Source organism: Trachypithecus francoisi, unplaced genomic scaffold, assembly GCF_009764315.1.
Source record: "Trachypithecus francoisi isolate TF-2019V2 unplaced genomic scaffold, Tfra_2.0 Lachesis_group8, whole genome shotgun sequence".
Taxonomy (NCBI): Eukaryota; Metazoa; Chordata; class Mammalia; order Primates; family Cercopithecidae; genus Trachypithecus; species Trachypithecus francoisi.
In genome coordinates this window covers 112,608,418-112,628,330 of record NW_022681473.1, presented here as the reverse complement: position 1 = coordinate 112,628,330, position 19,913 = coordinate 112,608,418, and the positions used below count along the sequence as shown (strand labels likewise).

Here is a 19,913-nt window from a genome sequence, read left to right as displayed (position 1 = left end):
GATCAGTAAGATAGAGGTGGTGGGCCCTGTGGGCAGGCTGCTATGCTATCCAGGCAAGAGATGATGATGGTTTGACCTCATAGAGTGGCTGTAAGGATGTTCAGGAAGGTGAGAATTTGCAGTTCTCATGAGCAGGGAGATCTTACAAAGGAGTGAGTCTCTATCTAGAAGAGATAAAGATGTAGAAGCCGGCATGGAGGAGATGAAGCTAGAAGTTATGGGATGCAGGAAGGCATGCTCAGGGCTGGATGTTACAGATAGCTCTATAGCTGTGTGATGTGGAGGTGAGAATGAGACAGATGAGGAGGCTGCTCAGAGGTGGAGGTGGAGTTCAGGTGCAAAGTGGTGGTTTGAGCAGTGGCTAGCATATATATGTGACAGGGATGCTTGTGGGAATTGCACTGGTCCCCGAAAACAAGGATTGTCTGGTTAGTTTTATCAGTATACAAAACTGGTGATCCAATCCAGAGTGATCCGGATCCTGATGCAGTCTCTTCAAAATTCATTTCCATTCAGCAAACATTTAAAAATACTATATACCAGGCATTGACATAAGGTAAGTGCTTCTAATTCTTGGGTTTTAAGACTTTTTCAGGTAAGAATGTTGTTGGGTAAACTAAAAGACTGAAAGGGAAGCTTCAGCTGATTGATACATGCTTCTCTGTTGGATCTAAATGCTGTCGGTGACTTGCAGGATGTCCTCAAAGTGAAGGATTCAAGGGACTCTTCGTGCTTTCTGTTTGCGCTGGGCCACCTTAGAAATGAGGAGCACGGTGTCCAAATAATGGCACTCTCAGTAAATGATGCTGACTTAGACATCCAAGGAACTGCTGTGGTTTAAAAATAAGAAGTGTGATTTACATGGTGCTAACAAGTTACCAATAAATATTTAGGCGACAGAGAAAACACAGTGCTGTAGAGATACATACAGAAAGCATACAATGTTGTATAGCATTTCAGTTTAAAAATCCTCGTGCATTGTTTTTAGATTTTTCCCCCTTCATGCCTGTTTCAGAAAACACAGTGCTGTAGAGATACATACGGAAAGCGTACAATGTTGTATAGCATTTCAGTTTAAAAACCCTTGTACATTGTTTTTAGATTTTTCTCCCTTCATGCCTGTTTCAGAACTAGTATTTGAGGTGGGCAGAGATGAGGCAGGAAGCTAGGTGGAATGAAAGGTAATAATTAGGGGAGGAGCCTCCCTTTTCCTTTACAGTGATTGCGAAGCTGCTCGTTTATCTTGAGTTGAATTTGATAAACACCGAGTGAGGGCTTACTGTGTCTAAAACACTCAGCCAGAAACCCTAGGAAAGTATAGAGAAGAATACAAATAGTGCCCATCTTTCAAGAACTCACTTCCCCGTTCCATCCTTTCACATTTAGTAGTTTAGGCTCAAGTAGTGCTCCAGCTGCTTTACTGCAAGGGGATGTATCATTCGTAGTTAAAAGAACCAGCAGCAACTTAAGAGAACTGAGTGATTCATGGGTACGGATGATAATTTCACAGGAAAAGGGGTTGATGTTATTGGTGGTGGTGGGGACCTGTTTATTAGACTTTCCACATTTACTTGGTAGAAAAGGGGAAGGTATTTGAGTTTAGAGAAATCTGCAAACCTGCTGCAATGGGTATCTTGCTTTGTTCTGCCCATGAAGCAAAATAGATGAAGTGTTAATTGGAATAAAGGAGGTAGACATGTAAGAAATGTCATAGGCAGAAAATGTCTCTCAAAAGACATACCACAGAGAATACTGAAGGGTGGATTTCTGGTTTAGATTTTAATGAGGACTCTGAGATTTTCAGCCACATTATCTGAGTTTGCTGCTTTGTCTACTTCTGGTAATATTTAACTTACTACCCATAGTCCCCTAGAAACCCAGAACAAAGTAAGATATAATAGCATAAAGGTGGTTGTCCAGCAGACTGACACTGAGACTTTGGGAAAATTAACACCTGAGGGATGATTGGGACCATGGTCAGGTACTGGGTTGGTTCCAATGATGTTGTCAAATGAGGTAAGAGGATTCTTTTAGACACAAGGAATACAAGCAGGGAAAACCAGGCATATCCTCTGACTTTGACATACATGGTAGGGGTGTGTGTATGTAGGTGATAAAATGGGGGTTTGTCTGTCTATATTTGTCATCATGATTGAGGTAAACAGATATATTTTCTCTACCTTAAAATAATACAGAAGCCTAAAACCCTCCCTGTTCCTGGTTGGCATGCATACCAATTTTCTTTTCTTTCTTTTCTTTCTTTTTTTTTTTTTTTGAGATGGAGTCTTGCTCTGTCACCCGGGCTGGAGTGCAGAGGTGTGATCTCAGCTCACTGCAACCTCTGCCTGCCAGGTTCAAGTGATCCTCCTGCCTCAGCCTCCTGAGTAGCTGGGATTACAGGCACCCGCCACCACACCTGGCTAATTTGCATACTAGTTTTCTATGCTACGTAATAAATTGCCACAAACTTAGGTGCTTAAAACAACACGCTTTTACTTTCTCACAATTCCTGCGGGTCTGAACTCTGGTTATGGTTTAGCTGGATTCTCTACTCAGGGTCTCACAAGGCTGAAATCAAGGTGTAGGCCAGGCTGTGTTCCCACTTGGAGGTGCGAGTAGAGAGTTACCTGTTTCCAAGCTCCCTTGCATTGCTGGCAGAATTCATTTAGGGGTTGAGCTCATGGCAGCACCTCTGCTATTTCAGATCTCTGACTTCTAGATCCTCTTTGAAAGAGCTCACCTTATTATGTATGCCAACCCAGGAAAATCTTGATTTTTATTAAAGTCAAATGATAAGGGACTTTAATCACATCTGCAAAATCCCTTCACCTTTTCCATATAACATTATCTAACACAAGAGTGACATCTCATTCCCTTTGCCATTTTCTGTTGGTTGGAAGCCAGTCACAGATTCTGCCAGCCACACAAGCATGTGATTTTGGGGTGTCACCTTAGGATGTGTCTGCCACCACAAGCTATAGTGTAAGTAACTTGCATGGGCAGTTTTAATGATATAAAAGCACTTAAGCTTTTTTTCCTTTGCATTCATATTTGGTGGTGGAGATGAACTTAAGATTACAACAGAATAAATGTAGTTTGGTGAGGGGCAGTGTAGGCAGTAAGGCCTTCTTGACTTCCAAGCCGTTTCCACAAACCACTGAGCCACTTTGCAGCTAGTGAGGAACTAGGGTTCTGTTGGGTGGGGGTTGGGGGGGAAGTGAACAGGGGCTCTTTTTTCATCTCTAGGTTGTTCTTGGGAAGGGAATGGTCATGGATAATTTTCCTTTTTCTCTTCTTGGCCTCTGAGATTTTGGCACAATAGTAGAACAAAATAATTAACATCTGATATGAGTAGCAAAAAGAAAAAACAAGAAAGCACTTTATGACTATGTCTCTAGACAAATTATTTTCATGTTTTCCTTTGATTGTTTGCTTGTTCTTCCCATTTTGAGGTGGGAGTTAATTGTGAGGTGGAGAGAAGGTGGAGATAGAGAGTTTTTCACTGCCCTTGGCTGGAATGTGAGAAGAGCAACAATAAGAAATAGGCCACCAGAGGCCAGGCGTGGTGGCTCATGCCTATAATCCCAGCACTTCCGGAGGCTGAGGCGGGTGGATCATGAGGTCAGGAGATCAAGACCATCCTGGCCAACATGGTGAAGCCCTGTCTCTACTAAAATACAAAAAAAAAATTTAGCTGAGTGTGGTGGTGGGCGCCTGTAGTCCCAGCTACTTGGGAGGCTGGGGCAGAAGAATTGCTTGAACCCGGGAGACGGAGGTTGCAGTGAGCCGAGATCACGCCACTGCACTCCAGCCTGGAGACAGAGTGAGATTCCGTCTCAAAAAAAGAAAAAAAAAGGAAATAGGCCACCAGAAATGCTAACCACCAGAAATGCTAACCCTTAGACAGGAGAATGTAAGGCCCCAGTCAATTTGCATGGCTGTCTTGTCAGTGTAACCCAGGGATGGGGTTTACTTCCTACCATTTAATTGATGGAGTACGTGGCACACTAAGCACTCTAAGTAGCTGTATAATGAAGGAAGGGAATTAATCTTCCTAGGTGACACAAGAAAAAACGTGAGGAAGCAGAGATTTGAGTGCACTGAAAATGAGGATTTACAGAAACCTGGGCCTGGCCTGGAATTGCTGATAGCAAGTGATTAGGGCCGAGAAGAAGGATGGAGAGCAACTTGTTCAGAGAGCCGATCCGGATCAGTAGAAAAGCAGCTGGATGGTGAACTCTTTGTGGTTAGTGGCTCAAGTTTATTATTTGGACTCAAGCTTATGGACTTCATGGGTCACCACTGTTTCTAAAAACTCTTAACCAAACTTGATTGGCCTGTGGTGAGCTCTGTTTCCACCAACCAGTCCTGAACTGATAAGCCAAGGACTAGGCAGTTCTTATGAAACATGGTGGCTTTTGCCTTTTTAATCCCACCCTTGCTTTTGGTCTAAGAAACAGTCTTCACAGGTGCTGCTGTCCTTTGTATATACTTACATAGGAGCAAATCCTTATTGTTTTAAATGAACTGTCTCTGAGGTGGTTTAACCATTAGTAACCTCTCTGGAGTGCATCAGGTTTTCCCTGACTTGCCTGAAAGTTAACTGTTCTTAACACTTGATATTGTCATAGTTTACTTTACTTTTTTTTTTTTTTTGAGATGGAGTTTTGCTCTTGTTGCCCAGGCTGGAATGCAATGGTGCGATCTCAGCTCATGCAACCTCCGCCTCATGGGTTCAGGTGATTCTCCTGCCTCAGCCTCCCAAGTAGCTGGGATTACAGGCGCATGCCATCACACCCTGCTCATTTTTGTAATTTTAGTAGAGACGGGGTTTAACCATGTCGGCCAGACTGGTCTCAAACTCCTGACCTCAGGTGATCCACCTGCCTCGGCCTCCCAAAGTGCTGGGATTACAGGCATGAGCTGCTGTGCCTTGCCAGAGTTTTCTTTTATCAAGTAGGAAAGGAAAAAAGCTAGAAACTAACATCTTGAGGACTAGCACAGGAGGAAGTTTTCTGAGGTCTTTGTGGAAGTTGGAAGGCAGTTCTTGGGAATAAGGCTTAGGTCTTGATGCCTAGTTCTCTCTACTCCTTAGGCCCTAGAGGGAGTCATCCTCTGGGTGTAGTAGGATGGTATTGCCATGTTTTGCCCAAATAGTTTGGCGTTGTCTTTTTGTTACTGGGTAGCAGAGTTTTTTAGAACCTCTGGTGAAGGTAGTTTTCTTCACCAGCCATGTTGTCTGGATTGAGGCTAAGTGTAAATACCCAATTAACAGCAGTGAATAGGAATACATTGTATAGCAATAGAAGGCTAAGAAATAGTCCTTGGTTTTCTGGGGGTTGACCTCACCATCATACGTGAATAACGTTGGTGGCAGAAGGGCAGAGCTCCAGTAAGATGTGTCAGTACAGGAAGCCTGGAAAGACCTTGGCAAGCCTGGAGTTGGGACAGATTGGAGTGTCTGCCTGCTCAGAAGTGTGAGCCATATGGAACACATCACACCTGTGCGACACAATCTGTCCTAGCTGCCCACTGTTTCCAAAACAGTGATTTTTCTGGTTTAGGTGAATTATACATTTAATACGTTGACGTGTGGCTACTGATGGTATAAAAACAATACCGAACATTTGGTTTTAGATTTAATTAACCACTTAGGGATGGGAGTAGCAAGCTCAGTTGCTTATGCTTTTAGGAGGAGCAAGCATGCACTCTTCCCATGATGTCTTAGGGCTTTTGGACATTTTCCCTAGGACTCTGAGAAATCCTGTATGAATTGAGTTTTTATTAGTCACCTGTTGTACATTAGGACATCTCATGCTTCTGCTTAACTCTTGCTGATTGGAAAGGACTTTGCAGTGTCTAGTACATAGTAGGCCCTTGGATGGTATTTTTAGAATTATTATTCCTCGTAAATTGGATGCAATCATTTTAGGATGCTCCATTTCCAGTTCTTATCATTCTTTCCCTTTGAATTTACATTGATCTGATGGGTATGAATTATAAATCAGTTCATATTCTTTGGCATAATGCTAAGAGTATTTATTTTAAAATGTTAATTCTCCTTTTTTTTCTGTTTTTCCAGTCTTGTTTTATCAACCTTGTTCATGTTGTTTGGTTCTCCTTGGCATAATTTTTGCCATTTTGAAGACATTTTTCTGAAGCTTCTAAGTATGTTGTTGGCAGGGGTGGTCTGGTGAGTGATGAGAGGTAGGAGGGTGATAGGGTGGTTCTAGGGAATATGCTATGAATTTCTGAAATAGGGTCTCAGATAGCTTCTCATCTCCCTAGTTGAGTCCCAAAGCTTAAGTCTTGTAAATAACTCTGTGAAAATAATTAATTGGGCAAATTGGAATATCTTTTTCACAGAGACATTAATTTAGATGCCTCCCACTACTTTTTGATGTGTCAGTTTCTCCACTCAACAGTTTGCTGTTCGGAAAACCCAGACCACTGGTGGTGTTAATCCTTGTTAGCAACGCAGGAGGAGGTGGGGAGTGAAGGCACAAGGGTGATACTGTCAAGCCAGGGGAAGTTCCAGATTGTCATTGATTTTCTCTACCTTGTGGTCACATTCGATTGAGTAATTGCAAGTTAGTTTGGGGCACTGTAAAATGAAATTATGTTAATTTTGACAGCTGGATAGTATAATAAGAATTTCTCTTTTATGTTTTCTATTAAACTCTTGAATTTTAATCTGCATGTATTTTTGTCTATCCTCATTTAGGATTATAACTGGATAACTTACTTTTTTTGTAAATGCTTCAGTTAAAAGTAAGGAGGGGTTGGTACAGATGAAGGATAAAAATGCTGCTGCTCGTGTTAGGTCTATCCTCTTCTGTGAAATTTGGCCAATCTTCATAGCTTTGAATTCAGTTTATTACAGAGGCTGGGAATAGCCACAAATGAGTGTAATTGGGCTTTAATTTCATTTTAATGGATTGATTAATTCCTTGGAGTCCTGTTGCTATTTTAGCTCACTCTGATACCTGGATGGTGGTACTGGATCCTATGAAGGCTGGAGGACCTTTCGAAGTGATGGCACAACAGACTTTGGAGAAAATGAACTTCACCCTGAGAGTTCATGATGTCCTGTTTGGAGATGTCTGGCTCTGTAGTGGGCAGAGTAACATGCAGATGACTGTGCTACAGGTAATTTGGAGAGTCTCAGCAATAATACACAGTGTTGGTGATGAAGAAGGAAAAGAAGGAGGAGTAAGGGGACAACAAGGAGAAACAGGGCTGTTTCTATTTAGTGAGTGCCATGAGCCAAGATCTGTTCTAAGTGCTTTGAAAGAATTCATTAATTTGACTTAACAATCTTAAGAGATAAGTTATTGATTAAATTGGTAGTTATTGATTGGTGCTAATGTATTCTATATAGGTTAAGAACTTAGAGGGAGTATTGTTTTGTCTAGCACTTTCTCCAAAACTGAGGTTCTTCTCAAGCTGATTTTTATTTTCTTGCCTTTTTTTTTTTGAGATGGAGTTTCTCTCTTGTTGCCCAGGCTAGAGTGCAATGGCGCAATCTCAGCTCACTGCAGCCTCCACCTCCTGGGTTCAAGCGATTCTCCTGCCTCAGCCTCCCGAGTAGCTGGGATTACAGGCATGCGCCACCATGCCCAGCTAATTTTTGTATTTTTAGTACAGATGGGGTTTTGCCATGTTGGCCAGGTTTGTCTCGAACTCCTGACCTCGGGTGATCCACCCGCCTCGGCCTCTCAAAGTGCTGAGATTACAGGCGTGAACCACTGAGCCCGGCCTGTTTTCTTGCCTTTTAGTCATTCCTTTGAGAAATATTAAATTTGAGACGCAAACTTGTGTAGAACTAGACCATGACCTCAATTCATCTCTTTTAGAAAAATTTATGAAATACAATACGTTCATATACTCTATGATTTATTGTTTTGTTTCTATTTCTTAGTTTTTTCTATTTTTTTCTTTTTGTAGTCTACTACTACATAATGCTACTAAAGTGATCTTACTCTGAACGTATCTACTTCATTTCATCATTAGTTTTCTGATTTAGAATTTAAATTCTTGCATTGAAGTCTTCCTTACCAAAATTTTATTTACTCTTACGTTCTGTCTTATTTATATATATGGAAGCCCCCCCCTTTTTTTTTTAAGAGATAAGGTCCTTCTTTGTCACCCAGGCTGAAGTGCAGTGGCATGATCATAGCCCACTGCAGCGTAGAACTCCTGGGCTCAAGGGTTCCTCCTATCTCAGCCTCCTGGGTAGCTGGGATTACAGGTGTTAGCCACCATACCCAGCTGTTTTTTTATTTTTTATAGAGATAGGGTCTTGCTATGTTACCCATGCTGGGCTTTTTGAATTAAAATGTTTATTAAACTGAACTTTGACTGGACTCTCTTTTATCATAAGAGAGTGGGAGCAAAATCAAAGTTTTATTTCTCGATAGAAAGGATGGTTTTGTATAGAAGCAGAATTGCTGTTAACTCATTAAGGAAAACAGTGTTTTTCTTAATGCTGTAATTGCAGTTCCCTGTTTGCACAGAAAGGCATAGACCAGATCTGTTTGTATCTATATAGTCGCTTTCTCAACAGCAGTCTATGCCAGGGGATCCCATCCCATTTTCTGTCAAGCTAAATCAGATTTTGATTGTTAAGAGTAAACATATTTTTTCTGCCTAGAATTGACCCCTAAGCATCTTCTGTATAAAGCTAGGTCTCCAAGCTCTGGGATATAGGGGAACAGAAAAAAATTCCATCTGAAACATCCAAGTGTTAATATTTATTTTTTATTTTTGTTTAAATCATGCACTTAGTTTGCCAGATAACATTTTAGGTACTGACAGTACCAAAAGCCAAGTTTCCAGTCTCTTAACAGTCTGTGGAACCTTATTTTTTGATTAAAAGGATGTTCTACATGGCTTCCCCTTTATTCCTTTTGCTCCTTTCCTCCTACAAACCCCCAACACACACACATACATACATCACACACACACACACACACACACACACACACACACACCCGTGAGTCTTTCTCCTTCCCTCCTTCCATGTGACTTCTCTGAGGAGGTAAGATTTCCACTATAACCTACCACTCTTCACATTCAAATCAAGGAAATGGCAGATTGTATGCCCATCTTGTTGTTAGGGTAAAGTGGAATTTTAAAATTGAGTGTTATTTATAACGCTGAGTGAGATGTTTATAAATGGAGAAGAGTCTAAATGTTCATCTGTCGCCTCCTAAGTCAGGGTAGGTCTTAAGACTTGGATATTTCTAGTTATGCTCAGAAAAAGATGGCCAATATCCATCAGGAAACCCATTTTTCAATATCTCAGAACTCCCCACATTCCTATTTTACAAATAGAGAAATTAAGATCCAGAAGAGAAGGGCTGGTACCACATTCCAACAAAAGATTCACAGGACTTACGAGGCTGGCTTTTTTAAAAAATAGTTATCCCCTCAATTTTAGAACTGCTACCATAGTAGAAGGTAATATAACTTACAGAATTTCCAGATTCTTTTAAGTAAATAAAGTGTCTATCCTTCTGTGTGTGTGTGTGCACACAGACATTCACATACATGTTTTGCTCCCCCATGCAGACCCCATGCCAAGATTCTCTGAGGAAATAGATTCTTGACGTGTCTCCATTAATTCAAGAATGTGGTATAAAGGTTACAAAATGAACACCAGTGAGCAGCTGCTTTGATGGTGAACGGTCCAGTCCCTAGAGAGGCAGCAGTGCTCTCTCCCAGCCTCTGTGGCGTTAATGACTTCAAATACCTTGGTATTCATTTACATCCTCATTTAAATACTTGGTAGAAAAATAATTACACTGCGGTGTTTGATGAGATGAAATCTGATCTCAGCAGATGGAGTAAGTCTTCCCCTTTCATCAGCAGGGGAACCAAGTGTCATTTAAATGAAAATCTTCCTGCGATCTCTTTATTCCTAAGTTTGCTGCCCATATCCCCAAGGAAATGCTTTCATCAAAAAGGCCTAGTCATTGGGAAAGGATACCAATTTCTGAAGTAATTGTCATTACATTGTCAGGTACAGAAGGAATGGTCCCTACCCCCATTTTTGTTGACACTCTCTGTGGCTTTCAAGTTTGGGCTTGAAATTACATGCAAATGTGAATTTGAAAATGGAAGTTTTCCAGTCAATGTTTTGGATCCAGTTCCGTGTGCTGGTGTCAATACAGGAGAATGCCAACCATTCTGACTCTATCGGCCTCACAGTACTCTACAGTGTTAGCAACGGGTCTAAAAGACAAGTAGCATGTTCTCCCATGCTGCCTCCCAAGCTGGCGTCTCACTGCGATGAGGCACTTGAGTTCCCAGTCAGTGCGGAAGCTAGTGTGGGTGGAGAGAATGAAAGCAGTTTCATCCACTGTTTCCATGGAAGCAACATAGGATCCTGAGTGCTTAGTGCAGAATTGAATTCCAAAGGAGGTGGCTTTTTACAGGTACTTGCTGCTGAAAAATAATTTCCCTGCCAGATACACTGTGAGTGCATTAACCTGTTCTTACTCCTTCGTGTTTACTTTACATTAACCTGCCAGGTATGATCCTGAACAAACAGGTCTGGATTTCCTTTGGAATTTTCTTGAGACCATATGTAATCTGTCTTGAGAATGGGAAGACCAGTAACCCTGATAGCCTAGAGCTGCTACTACCAAGGGAGCATTTCAGGTTGTGACTCCCACTGTGACCAAAAGAGCTATCTCATTTCCATCTGGCCATCTTATTGGGCACAGCCGGCTCACTGGCAAGTCCAGAGAGATTCAAGGGGCAGCATCTTTCAGTGAAATGCACCATGGGACACCCTGCTGCTTCAGCGTTTCTCTTACGCTGTGGCTGGAGGGCCAGCTGTATTCTCTGCGGTGGGTGGGTGGGGGTGGAAAGCGAGCCAGCTGCACACTCTGTGACCAGTGGCCAATGGAACGTACCCAGCCTCCTGTGCCTCTCACTGCTGTGGCAGCCCCGACTCAGCTGGAGCACCTGCTCCCTGAGGCGAGCGGTAACTGGGCTTCCTGATGCTCCTGTTGGCCCTTTGTTTTGGGAGAAGCTGGGCCGGTCCAGGAGGATAGAAAGGACTCAAGAAGAAACACACAAATAAAAAAAAAACAACAAAATATTTCTGATATATTTGTTTTAAAATAAAAAAATAACTGAAAAGTCAGGATAAGAGGAAATAGCACTTGTGCATAAGTTCATAAAGCAATGATGCTTTACTGGACTAACAAAGAAGAAACTGAGGCCAGGCGCGGTGGCTCACGCCTGTAATCCCGGCACTTTGGGAGGCCGAGGTAGGTGGATCACGACGTCAGGAGATCGAGACCATCCTGGCTAACACGGTGAAACCCTGTCTCTACTAAAAATACAAAAAATTAGCTGGGCATGGTGACAGGCGCCTATAGTCCCAGCTACTCAGGAGGCTGAGGCAGGAGAATGGCATGAACCCGGGAGGCAGAGCTTGCAGTGAGCTGAGATCGTGCCACTGCACTTTAGCCTGGGCAACAGAGCAAGACTCCAACACCCTAAGCCACTCCTTTCATACTCTTGACAATTGATGAGGTTTAATAAAGTGATTTGGGAAAACATGATTTATCTTTGGATGGACCCTTTTCTTTAATTCCTTGGGACTGTTCTGAGCTGTTACCCTGAACACCACCTTTCCAGTCTCCATGCCTCCCTTGCTTTTCTTTGGTGAATTACCAAGACTGAGATGAGGATACCGTCAGCCTGCAGTATCCACCAGTTCCACATGTGCACATCCAACCAGCCATGCATAGAAAATTTTTTTTTTTTTTTTTTTTTTTTTTTTGAGACGGAGTCTCACTCTGTCGCCGGGGCTGGAGTGCAGTGGCCAGATCTCAGCTCACTGCAAGCTCCGCCTCCCGGGTTCACGCCATTCTCCTGCCTCAGCCTCCCGAGTAGCTGGAACTACAGGCGCCCGCCACCTCGCCCGGCTAGTTTTTTGTATTTTTTAGTAGACGGGGTTTCACCGTGTTAGCCAGGATGGTCTCGATCTCCTGACCTCGTGATCCGCCCGTCTCGGCCTCCCAAAGTGCTGGGATTACAGGCTTGAGCCACCGCGCCCGGCCATGGATAGAAAATATTTGAAGAATTAAAAGTGACAATACAACAATAAATAATACATATTGAAAAAACAATACATACGGGTTGAGTATCCCTTTTCTGAAGCTGCTTGAGATTGGAAGTGTTTTAGATTTCGGATTTTTTTTTTGGATTTTGCAATATTTGCATAGACATAATGAGATATCTTGGGGACAGGACCTGAGTCTAAACCTGAAATTCATTTATGTTTCCTCTATACCTTATACGCATAGCCTGAAGGTAATTTTGTACAATATTTTAAAATAATTTTGTGCATGAAACAAAATGTGTGTTATTTATGTGTGGAATTTTCTGCTTGTTGACATCATGTTGGCACACTAAAAATTTTGGATTTGGGGGCATTTTGGATTTAGGATTTTCAGATTAGGGTTGCTTAACATATATAACAAATATTTACATAGCATTTACATTGCATTAGGCATAAGTAATCTAGAGATGATTTAAAGTATACGGGAGGATGTTTGTAGGCTATAAACAAATATGCCATTTTATACAAGGGGCTTGAAAATCCTCAGATTTTGATGTGCTGGGGTTTGGTCGGGGGTGCGGGGGTGTGGTTCCTGGAACCAATGCCCTGTGGATACCAAGGATAACTGTATACGCATTTTGAGACTTATTCCAGTATGGTTCAGTTGTTCAACTATGTTTCAGTAGTTCAACAGTCATTTCTCAGCTGTGTTTCTTGTAAGCAGGCTTCTCTTGTGTGGTGTGGATTAGACAAATCTACCTCCCCACGGCCTTTTTGGTTCCACATAGTATCCTAAGCACCATTTTAAAAAGATGTTAATTGGTCTGGTTTTGTGTTATGAGATACTTTTTCAGAGTAGAAGTATTTTAGTTTCAAGGTATCAGAGTGTTGTAAGTGCTGGGCAATATTCTTTAGCCTAAGCTACCTCACAGCTCCTCTTGTCTAACATAGACCTGCTCCTTAAGATCACAGATTTCATTATGTTCCTACCCTCTTTGGGAACATGATTCATCATGGTCTCTTTTGGTAAAAGTGGATCAAGGTGATCCAGTCCAGCCCATTGATTTTGGTTTATTAATATGATCTCAGTATATTGAAGGCTTAGCAGCTCAGAGGATTGATGTTTACTAAGAGGTGTCAGGCTAGGTCACCACCAGCTAGGTTAAATGATGTTTCAATTTCTTTTCCAGATATTTAATGCTACAAGGGAGTTGTCTAACACTGCTGCCTATCAGTCTGTCCACATCCTCTCCGTCTCCCCCATTCAAGCAGAGCAGGAGCTGGAGGACCTTGTTGCGGTTGACTTGCAATGGTCTAAGCCCACCTCAGGTATGTGACAGCTCGAACGTGCTGTCTCTTATATAGTGGGTTAGTGCCCTAAGTGGATTCTGTAAGACTGAATGTGGTTCTTATATGTCTATTTATTATTACTCATGCCTTTTATTCCTTTCTTATTGACTCTTCATCCTTCCTGATGGTGACTATTTCAGGTTTATTCCCAAGACTACCAACAAATCTTCCTTCTTGCTGTGGGGAAATGACTCTTCCTTCAACATCTTCAATGAAAATATCGAGGCCCTTTGGCATGGGCTCTGCCAGCATCTCTCGCCAATGTCTTCACTCCAAATCCTCTCCTCTTTCTTCCCTTGTTTCTGTGTCTGTAGACAACTGACTAATCTCTTTTCAGGGCTAACTCTGATTTGGGTTCTCCTTTCTCCAGAGCCTTCTTTAATCCCTTAGACACTGTGGTTTTCCCTTCAGTCCATTCAGTGTGAGCTCTCCATTTCTTTTTTTTTTTTTGAGACGGAGTCTCAGTCTGTCACCCAGGCTGGAGTACAGTGGTGAGATCTCAGCTCACCTGCAACCTCCGCCTCTGGGGTTCAAGTGATTCCCCTGTCTCAGCCTCCCCAGTAGCTGGGAATACAGGTGTCCGCCACCACGCCCGGCTAAGTTTTGTATTTTTAGTACAGATGGGGTTTCACCATATTGGCCAGGCTGGTCTCGAACTCCTGACCTTGTGATCCACCCACTCCGGCCTCCCAAAGTGCTCGGATTACAGGCGTGAGCCACTGCACCTGGCCACTCTCCATTTCATGACTGCTTTGTGTCAGGATCTGTGCCAGGCCCCAGGAATATAGCAGTGACCAGACAGACACACAGTCCCTGCTCTCTGAGCTTAGCGTTTCTTTTATTCTCAAAACACAAAACAAAACAACAGTAAACATCGCAAACACCCTTCTCAGATGCTTCATCTTTCTCCTTTGCTTTGTTAAACCTTTCTAGAAGATCTTCTGTTTTCATTCTTTTCACTCTCTTTCCCTGTGTTCACTCTTCAGCCCTTTGTCACCTGGCTTCTGCTTCCACCCAACAATTTGTTCACCTTGATGTTACTATCGTTCTTTCAATGAGAAAACTAGAGACCTCTGCCACAGAGGTTCGGCACTGGGGACCGCCCCCTTTAGAAACTGCATGTCCCTCCTTGCTTGCCTGGTGCTTTCTTTTCCTAGTTCTCCTCCTCTGTTGTCTCTGTCCCTTTTTCTTTGCTTCTTCATTCCCTTCCCTCAGAGGTGGTCCCTGTGTTCCCCCTGGACTTTTTTTTTTCTCCTGTGCATGCTTTCCTTGGTGCTCAGATGCTCCTACATTTACAAGTAGTAATTCACTTAACAAATATTTGAGGCCGGGCGCGGTGGCTCAAGCCTGTAATCCCAGCACTTTGGGAGGCCGAGACGGGCGGATCACGAGGTCAGGAGATCGAGACCATCCTGGCTAACATGGTGAAACCCCGTCTCTACTAAAAATACAAAAACTAGCCGGGCGAGGTGGCGGGCGCCTGTAGTCCCAGCTACTCGGGAGGCTGAGGCAGGAGAATGGCATGAACCCGGGAGGTGGAGCTTGCAGTGAGCTGAGATCCGGCCACTGCACTCCAGTCCGGGTGACAGAGCGAGACTCCGCCTCAAAAAAAAAAAAAAAAAAAAAACAAATATTTGAGTGCCTACTATGTGCTCAACACTGTTCTAAGTGCTGGGGATATCATAGTGAGTAAAACAGGTCAGAATACCTGACCTCGTGGAGCTTACAGTCTAGTGTAAGGGAATACTGAAAGTGAATCATAAAATAAGTAAATTATAGACAAAGTATCTGATGCTATCCAGTCTTACACTATCTGAATTCTCTCTATAAAAGAGCTCAGGAACTGAATGGATTCAGGTAAATTTTTGGATGAATCTTTTGCTCTATGAACTCTTACTACATGGTATCCAAAACTCAGGACTCAATCACATTTGGATAATGTATTATGCCTTGCTATCTGAACTTGTTTTCACTTTGTGAAATCAGAAACTGAATGAATAAATGTGGATATCACAGGATAGGTTAATGGGTGACATGTGCTAATGAGACAAAAACAAATAAATATATGAGGGAAGGGAGGCAATAGGAAGTGTTTGTGCTGGGATGGGGAAAGGCAGCATTTCAGTAGCAGCCTGAAAGAGGCGAGGCAATGCAGTTATCTAGGAAGGGCACAGAGGATCCATCTCTCCCACTTTGAGAATCTCTCCTGCCTGCTCTTCCCGTACTTTTTTTTTTTTTTTGACAGAGTCTCACTCTGTTACCCAGACTAGAGTGCAGTGATGTGATCTTGGCTCACTGATCTCCTCCACCTCCCAGGTTCAAGTGATTCTTCTGCCTCAGCCTCCCTAGTAGCGGGATTACAGGTGTGCCCCACCATGCCCAGCTAATATTTGTATTTTTAGTAGAGACGGGGTTTCACTATGTTGGCCAGGCTGGTCTGGAACTCCTAGCTTCAAGTGATCCATGATCTGTTTGCCTCAGACTCCCAAAGCGCTGGGATTACAGGCATGAGCCACTGCGCCCGGCCTCCCACCTCTTCTTCTGTTATCACATCACTGCTGCTGGGAAAGGTTTTCTGATTTTAAGGACTCTTGTAATTAGATTCGAGCCACCTAGATGAGCCAGGACACTCTCCCCATCTCAAGGTCCCTAACCTTAATCATGTCTACAAAGTGCCTTTCACCATGCGAGGTAACACAGCCACAGCTTCCAGGGATGAGTGTGTGGACATCTTTGGGATCTTTTATCTTTCCGACACCCCACATTCTCATTCTCAAACATTTTCAAGTGGGTTTCCATTTTCTTTACTCCAAGATATGACTCCAACCTCCTCTCCAGTCTTATCTTCCACTGTTCTCTTTTATAATCTCTGCTCCAGCCAAATAATCTCAGAATATTTCCTATTCTGTGTGCCTTTTCACGTATTTTTTCTTCTGCCTAGAGTGCCAGCTCTGTTTATTAAACTCCTGTTGATGGTTTAAGGCTTCCCCAGCTCTCTTCTTCCCTCTTGTTTACCACTCCCCTCTACCTACTGTCAGTGAAACCACAGCCACCCTCAGTCAGTCAGCAAACACTGACTCTCCATCATGTCCTGGAGGCTGGGGATACAGATGTGAATCAGGTGAAGTATCTGCTAATCGTGTAGTGAGCTAAGGGAAACACTGAGCAGATAGTTATTGCAAGGTCTAGTGATGGAGCGATGCACAGAGCATTGTGGAAGCGTGGTGTGGGGCGGGGAGGTCAGTCTTTATTAGGCCTTTTAGGATCTGCCTGTCATTTGATATTCTTTCTTTGTGTTAAAACTCTTTAATACTTGTTTGTACTTCTTGAGGCACTTACCATCTTTTGCCATATATTTTATTCAACTAAATACTTGTCTTATTCTTTTTTTATTGTTTTTTTTTTTTTGAGACAGTCTTGCTCTATCACCCAGGCTGGAATGCAGTGGCACCATCTTGGCTCACTGCAAGCTCTGCCTCCCAGGTTCAAGCGATTCTCCTGCCTCAGCCTCCTGAGTAGCTGGGATTACAGGCACGTGCCACCACACTCAGCTAATTTTTTTGTATTTTTAGTAGAGATGGGGTCTCACCATGTTGGTCAGGCTGGTCTCGAACTCCTGACCTTGTGATCTGCCTGCCTTAGCCTCCCAAAGTGCTGGGATTACAAGCATGAGCCACCATGCCTGGCCCTATTTGCCTTATTCTATCAACTATAAGTCCTATGAGGAGAGGTTCCATGTGTCTCTATATCACTTTCTTCACTGTCTCCCATCCATCTAGTAGTTCCTGACACATGGTAGCTGCTCAGTCCATTTTAATTCTTTTGGAATTGATTTGAACCTCACTATTGCACTGTCGACTTTTGGAGTGCCAGAGACTTAGCCATAGTCAGTCTTTAATAAACCTTGGGCTGAACTGATCCCATGCTTGTGTGTGCATGCATGCTCCCCTCCTCACCAGCTTTCTCCTAACATGAAATTGCTCACTCTTGCCTCTGTTGGTTACTGGGCAGTGTAATTGGATGAATGAGTTAGACTGTGCTGAGAATTTAAATGCTAGTTTTGGCTTCTGTTGCTTTCCCTTTGGGCCAAATTTCCCATCACTTATCTGTCCATGTTTTCTTTACCATAGCTATCTTTTTTTTTTGACTTTTATTTTTTATTTATTTTTTTTGAGATGGAGTTTTGCTCTTGTCACCCAGGCTAGAGTGCAATGGCATCATCCTGGCTCACCGCAACCTCCGCCTCCCAGGTTCAAGTGATTCTCCTGCCTCAGCCTCCTGAGTAGCTGGGATTACAGTGCCCACCACCACGCCCAGCTAATTTTTGTATTTTTAGTAGAGATGGGATTTCACCATACTGGCCGGGCTGGTCTCGAACTCCTGACCTCAGATGATCCACCCGCCTCGTTCTCTGAAAGTGCTGGGATTATAGGTATGAGCCACCGCGCCCAGCCTCTTTACCACAGCTATAAAATTGGGTATAAAGCCACCCAGAAAAAAAAATACACATTTCTTCTTCAGTTTCCCTCTGCTTGCTTTTTCCCTTGCACAGAGCTCAGTGGGAATGAGTGGCTGAGTAAGAGGGGACACATAGAAGACAGTAGCATGGGGACGTGATGGCCTTCCCACCTCTCACCTATTTGAGGGAGAGCATTGATTATCCGAGAGTCTGTGGATCCTGTAAGTGATGGGAAGCACAGGGAAGCCTATTGCCTAGCCAGAGAGTTTTAACTTCCATGTTATGTAAGTGAATTATTTATACTCAGACTGAGAGCAAAATCGCTACCATATCTGCCTCTCTCCCAGGCAGAGAGTGCTATCTCCTTGTTATGAGAACAAGCGTTTTGAGCAACTGAAAAAACATGAAGACAGATAAAAGGAAACTATCACTAAGGTTACAGTTTTCTCCCTTGGAAAAGATTCTCCTTAGGGAAGGTTTGGAAGAGATAATAGTGTTCAGACCAGCATATTGGTCTTGATGCTGTATCTTCTCTGTGCCTCTCAATCTTTTCCTACTTTTGAAAGTCTTAGAAAAGAACAGAAGAGTGACCTCTGCCCACCCTTCTCACCTAGACCCACCTAGCAGCTGCAGTTTGTATCCATCGACCTTTCTCTGGCTCTTTTTCTTTAACCATTTCTCTGAACAGAAAACTTAGGCCACGGATATTTCAAGTACATGTCAGCAGTGTGCTGGCTCTTTGGGCGCCACCTGTATGACACTCTGCAGTATCCCATCGGGCTGATCGCCTCCAGCTGGGGCGGGACACCCATTGAAGCCTGGTCATCTGGACGGTCACTGAAAGCCTGTGGGGTTCCTAAACAAGGGTAAGATAGCATTCTCCAGTCTGAGAAAGAGCCTACCAGGGAATTATGTAAGAGAGAGGGTCATGGTCCTCTGTGGGGAGTTAAGGATATGTTGAATGTCCCCATATGTGTCGAATGTATGTAATTTATTCATGCACAGGGAAAGCATTATTCTCACTGTCATTGCCACCACAATCGTTTGAGAACATGTAAACAAATTATCTTTTTCCCTAATAATAGTAATAGCTAGTGGTTACTGAAAGCTTTTTATATGCCAGACACTGTGCTAAGCACTTTATATATATTAATTATTAATATTTTGAATATATATTATTATATATTATTATAGTGAAGTGTAGACATTAGAGACCATGGGCGAAGACACTAAATTTCAGAGAGATTTAGTAGCTTGCTCATGGGCGTGACTAGTAAGTGGCAAGTCTGGCTTCAAGGTCTGTGCCCCTCACCATTGTGCTGTATTGCCTAGAAGAATAAACAATCCAACGGGAAGAACAAATGTTGTAAACATATATTCAAAGAAATGTATCAGTACACTGACTGTGAACACCCGCTTAGGAAAGGCTGGATCAGGAAGAATACTTGGGGAGGGAAAGGGCTAGCGAATACAAATCCTGATACTAACATCGATGTGAAGATGAGCAGCATGTGACCTGCTTTCCCGGACCATGTCTCATTCACGCTGGGAAGGCCTGTGGGAGGAGGATGGGCTTGAGCTCTTGGTACAGTTTGGGTAAAAGCTTGCCTGTGGGGGAGTGAAGATATTCAACTTGGAACAGGAAGAATGGCCTGCAGTAGAGTAGGAGTGAGCGTTAGACCAGCTCTCTGGGGGTGGAAGGGATAATCCTGAGGGTGTGGGGATGTGGGCTTCTCACACGCAGCAGCTACAGGATAAATTCATATAAATATTCCACAGAGAAATTTGAGAACGTGTTCAGAGCCTTAAAAAAGATGCCCTTTGCTACAGCAGTTTCATTTCTGGGAATTTATCTTATGGACATAGTTAAGCATATATGCAATGACTTAGCTATAAGGAAGAGAATCCTGGCATTGCTTATAAAAGCAAAAAGTTTAAAACAACCTAAATGTCTGTCCATTAAATGAAGGTTTATTTAATAAAAGTTAAGTAAATTTATTGCTCCCCCCTCCATGTGAGATA

The 19,913-nt window shown here is 43.0% G+C and overlaps 1 protein-coding gene across 1 annotated transcript in view; it reads left to right on the top strand.

The window, feature by feature from the left end:
* SIAE (sialic acid acetylesterase) overlaps positions 1-19,913 on the top strand; it is a 39,918-nt gene that overhangs the window by 6,205 nt on the left and 13,800 nt on the right. The window contains exons 3-5 of the mRNA XM_033207567.1: positions 6,974-7,149; positions 13,273-13,411; positions 18,580-18,757. Of these exons, the coding sequence (XP_033063458.1) occupies positions 6,974-7,149; positions 13,273-13,411; positions 18,580-18,757 (493 nt within the window). The remainder of the gene's footprint in view (positions 1-6,973; positions 7,150-13,272; positions 13,412-18,579; positions 18,758-19,913) is intronic.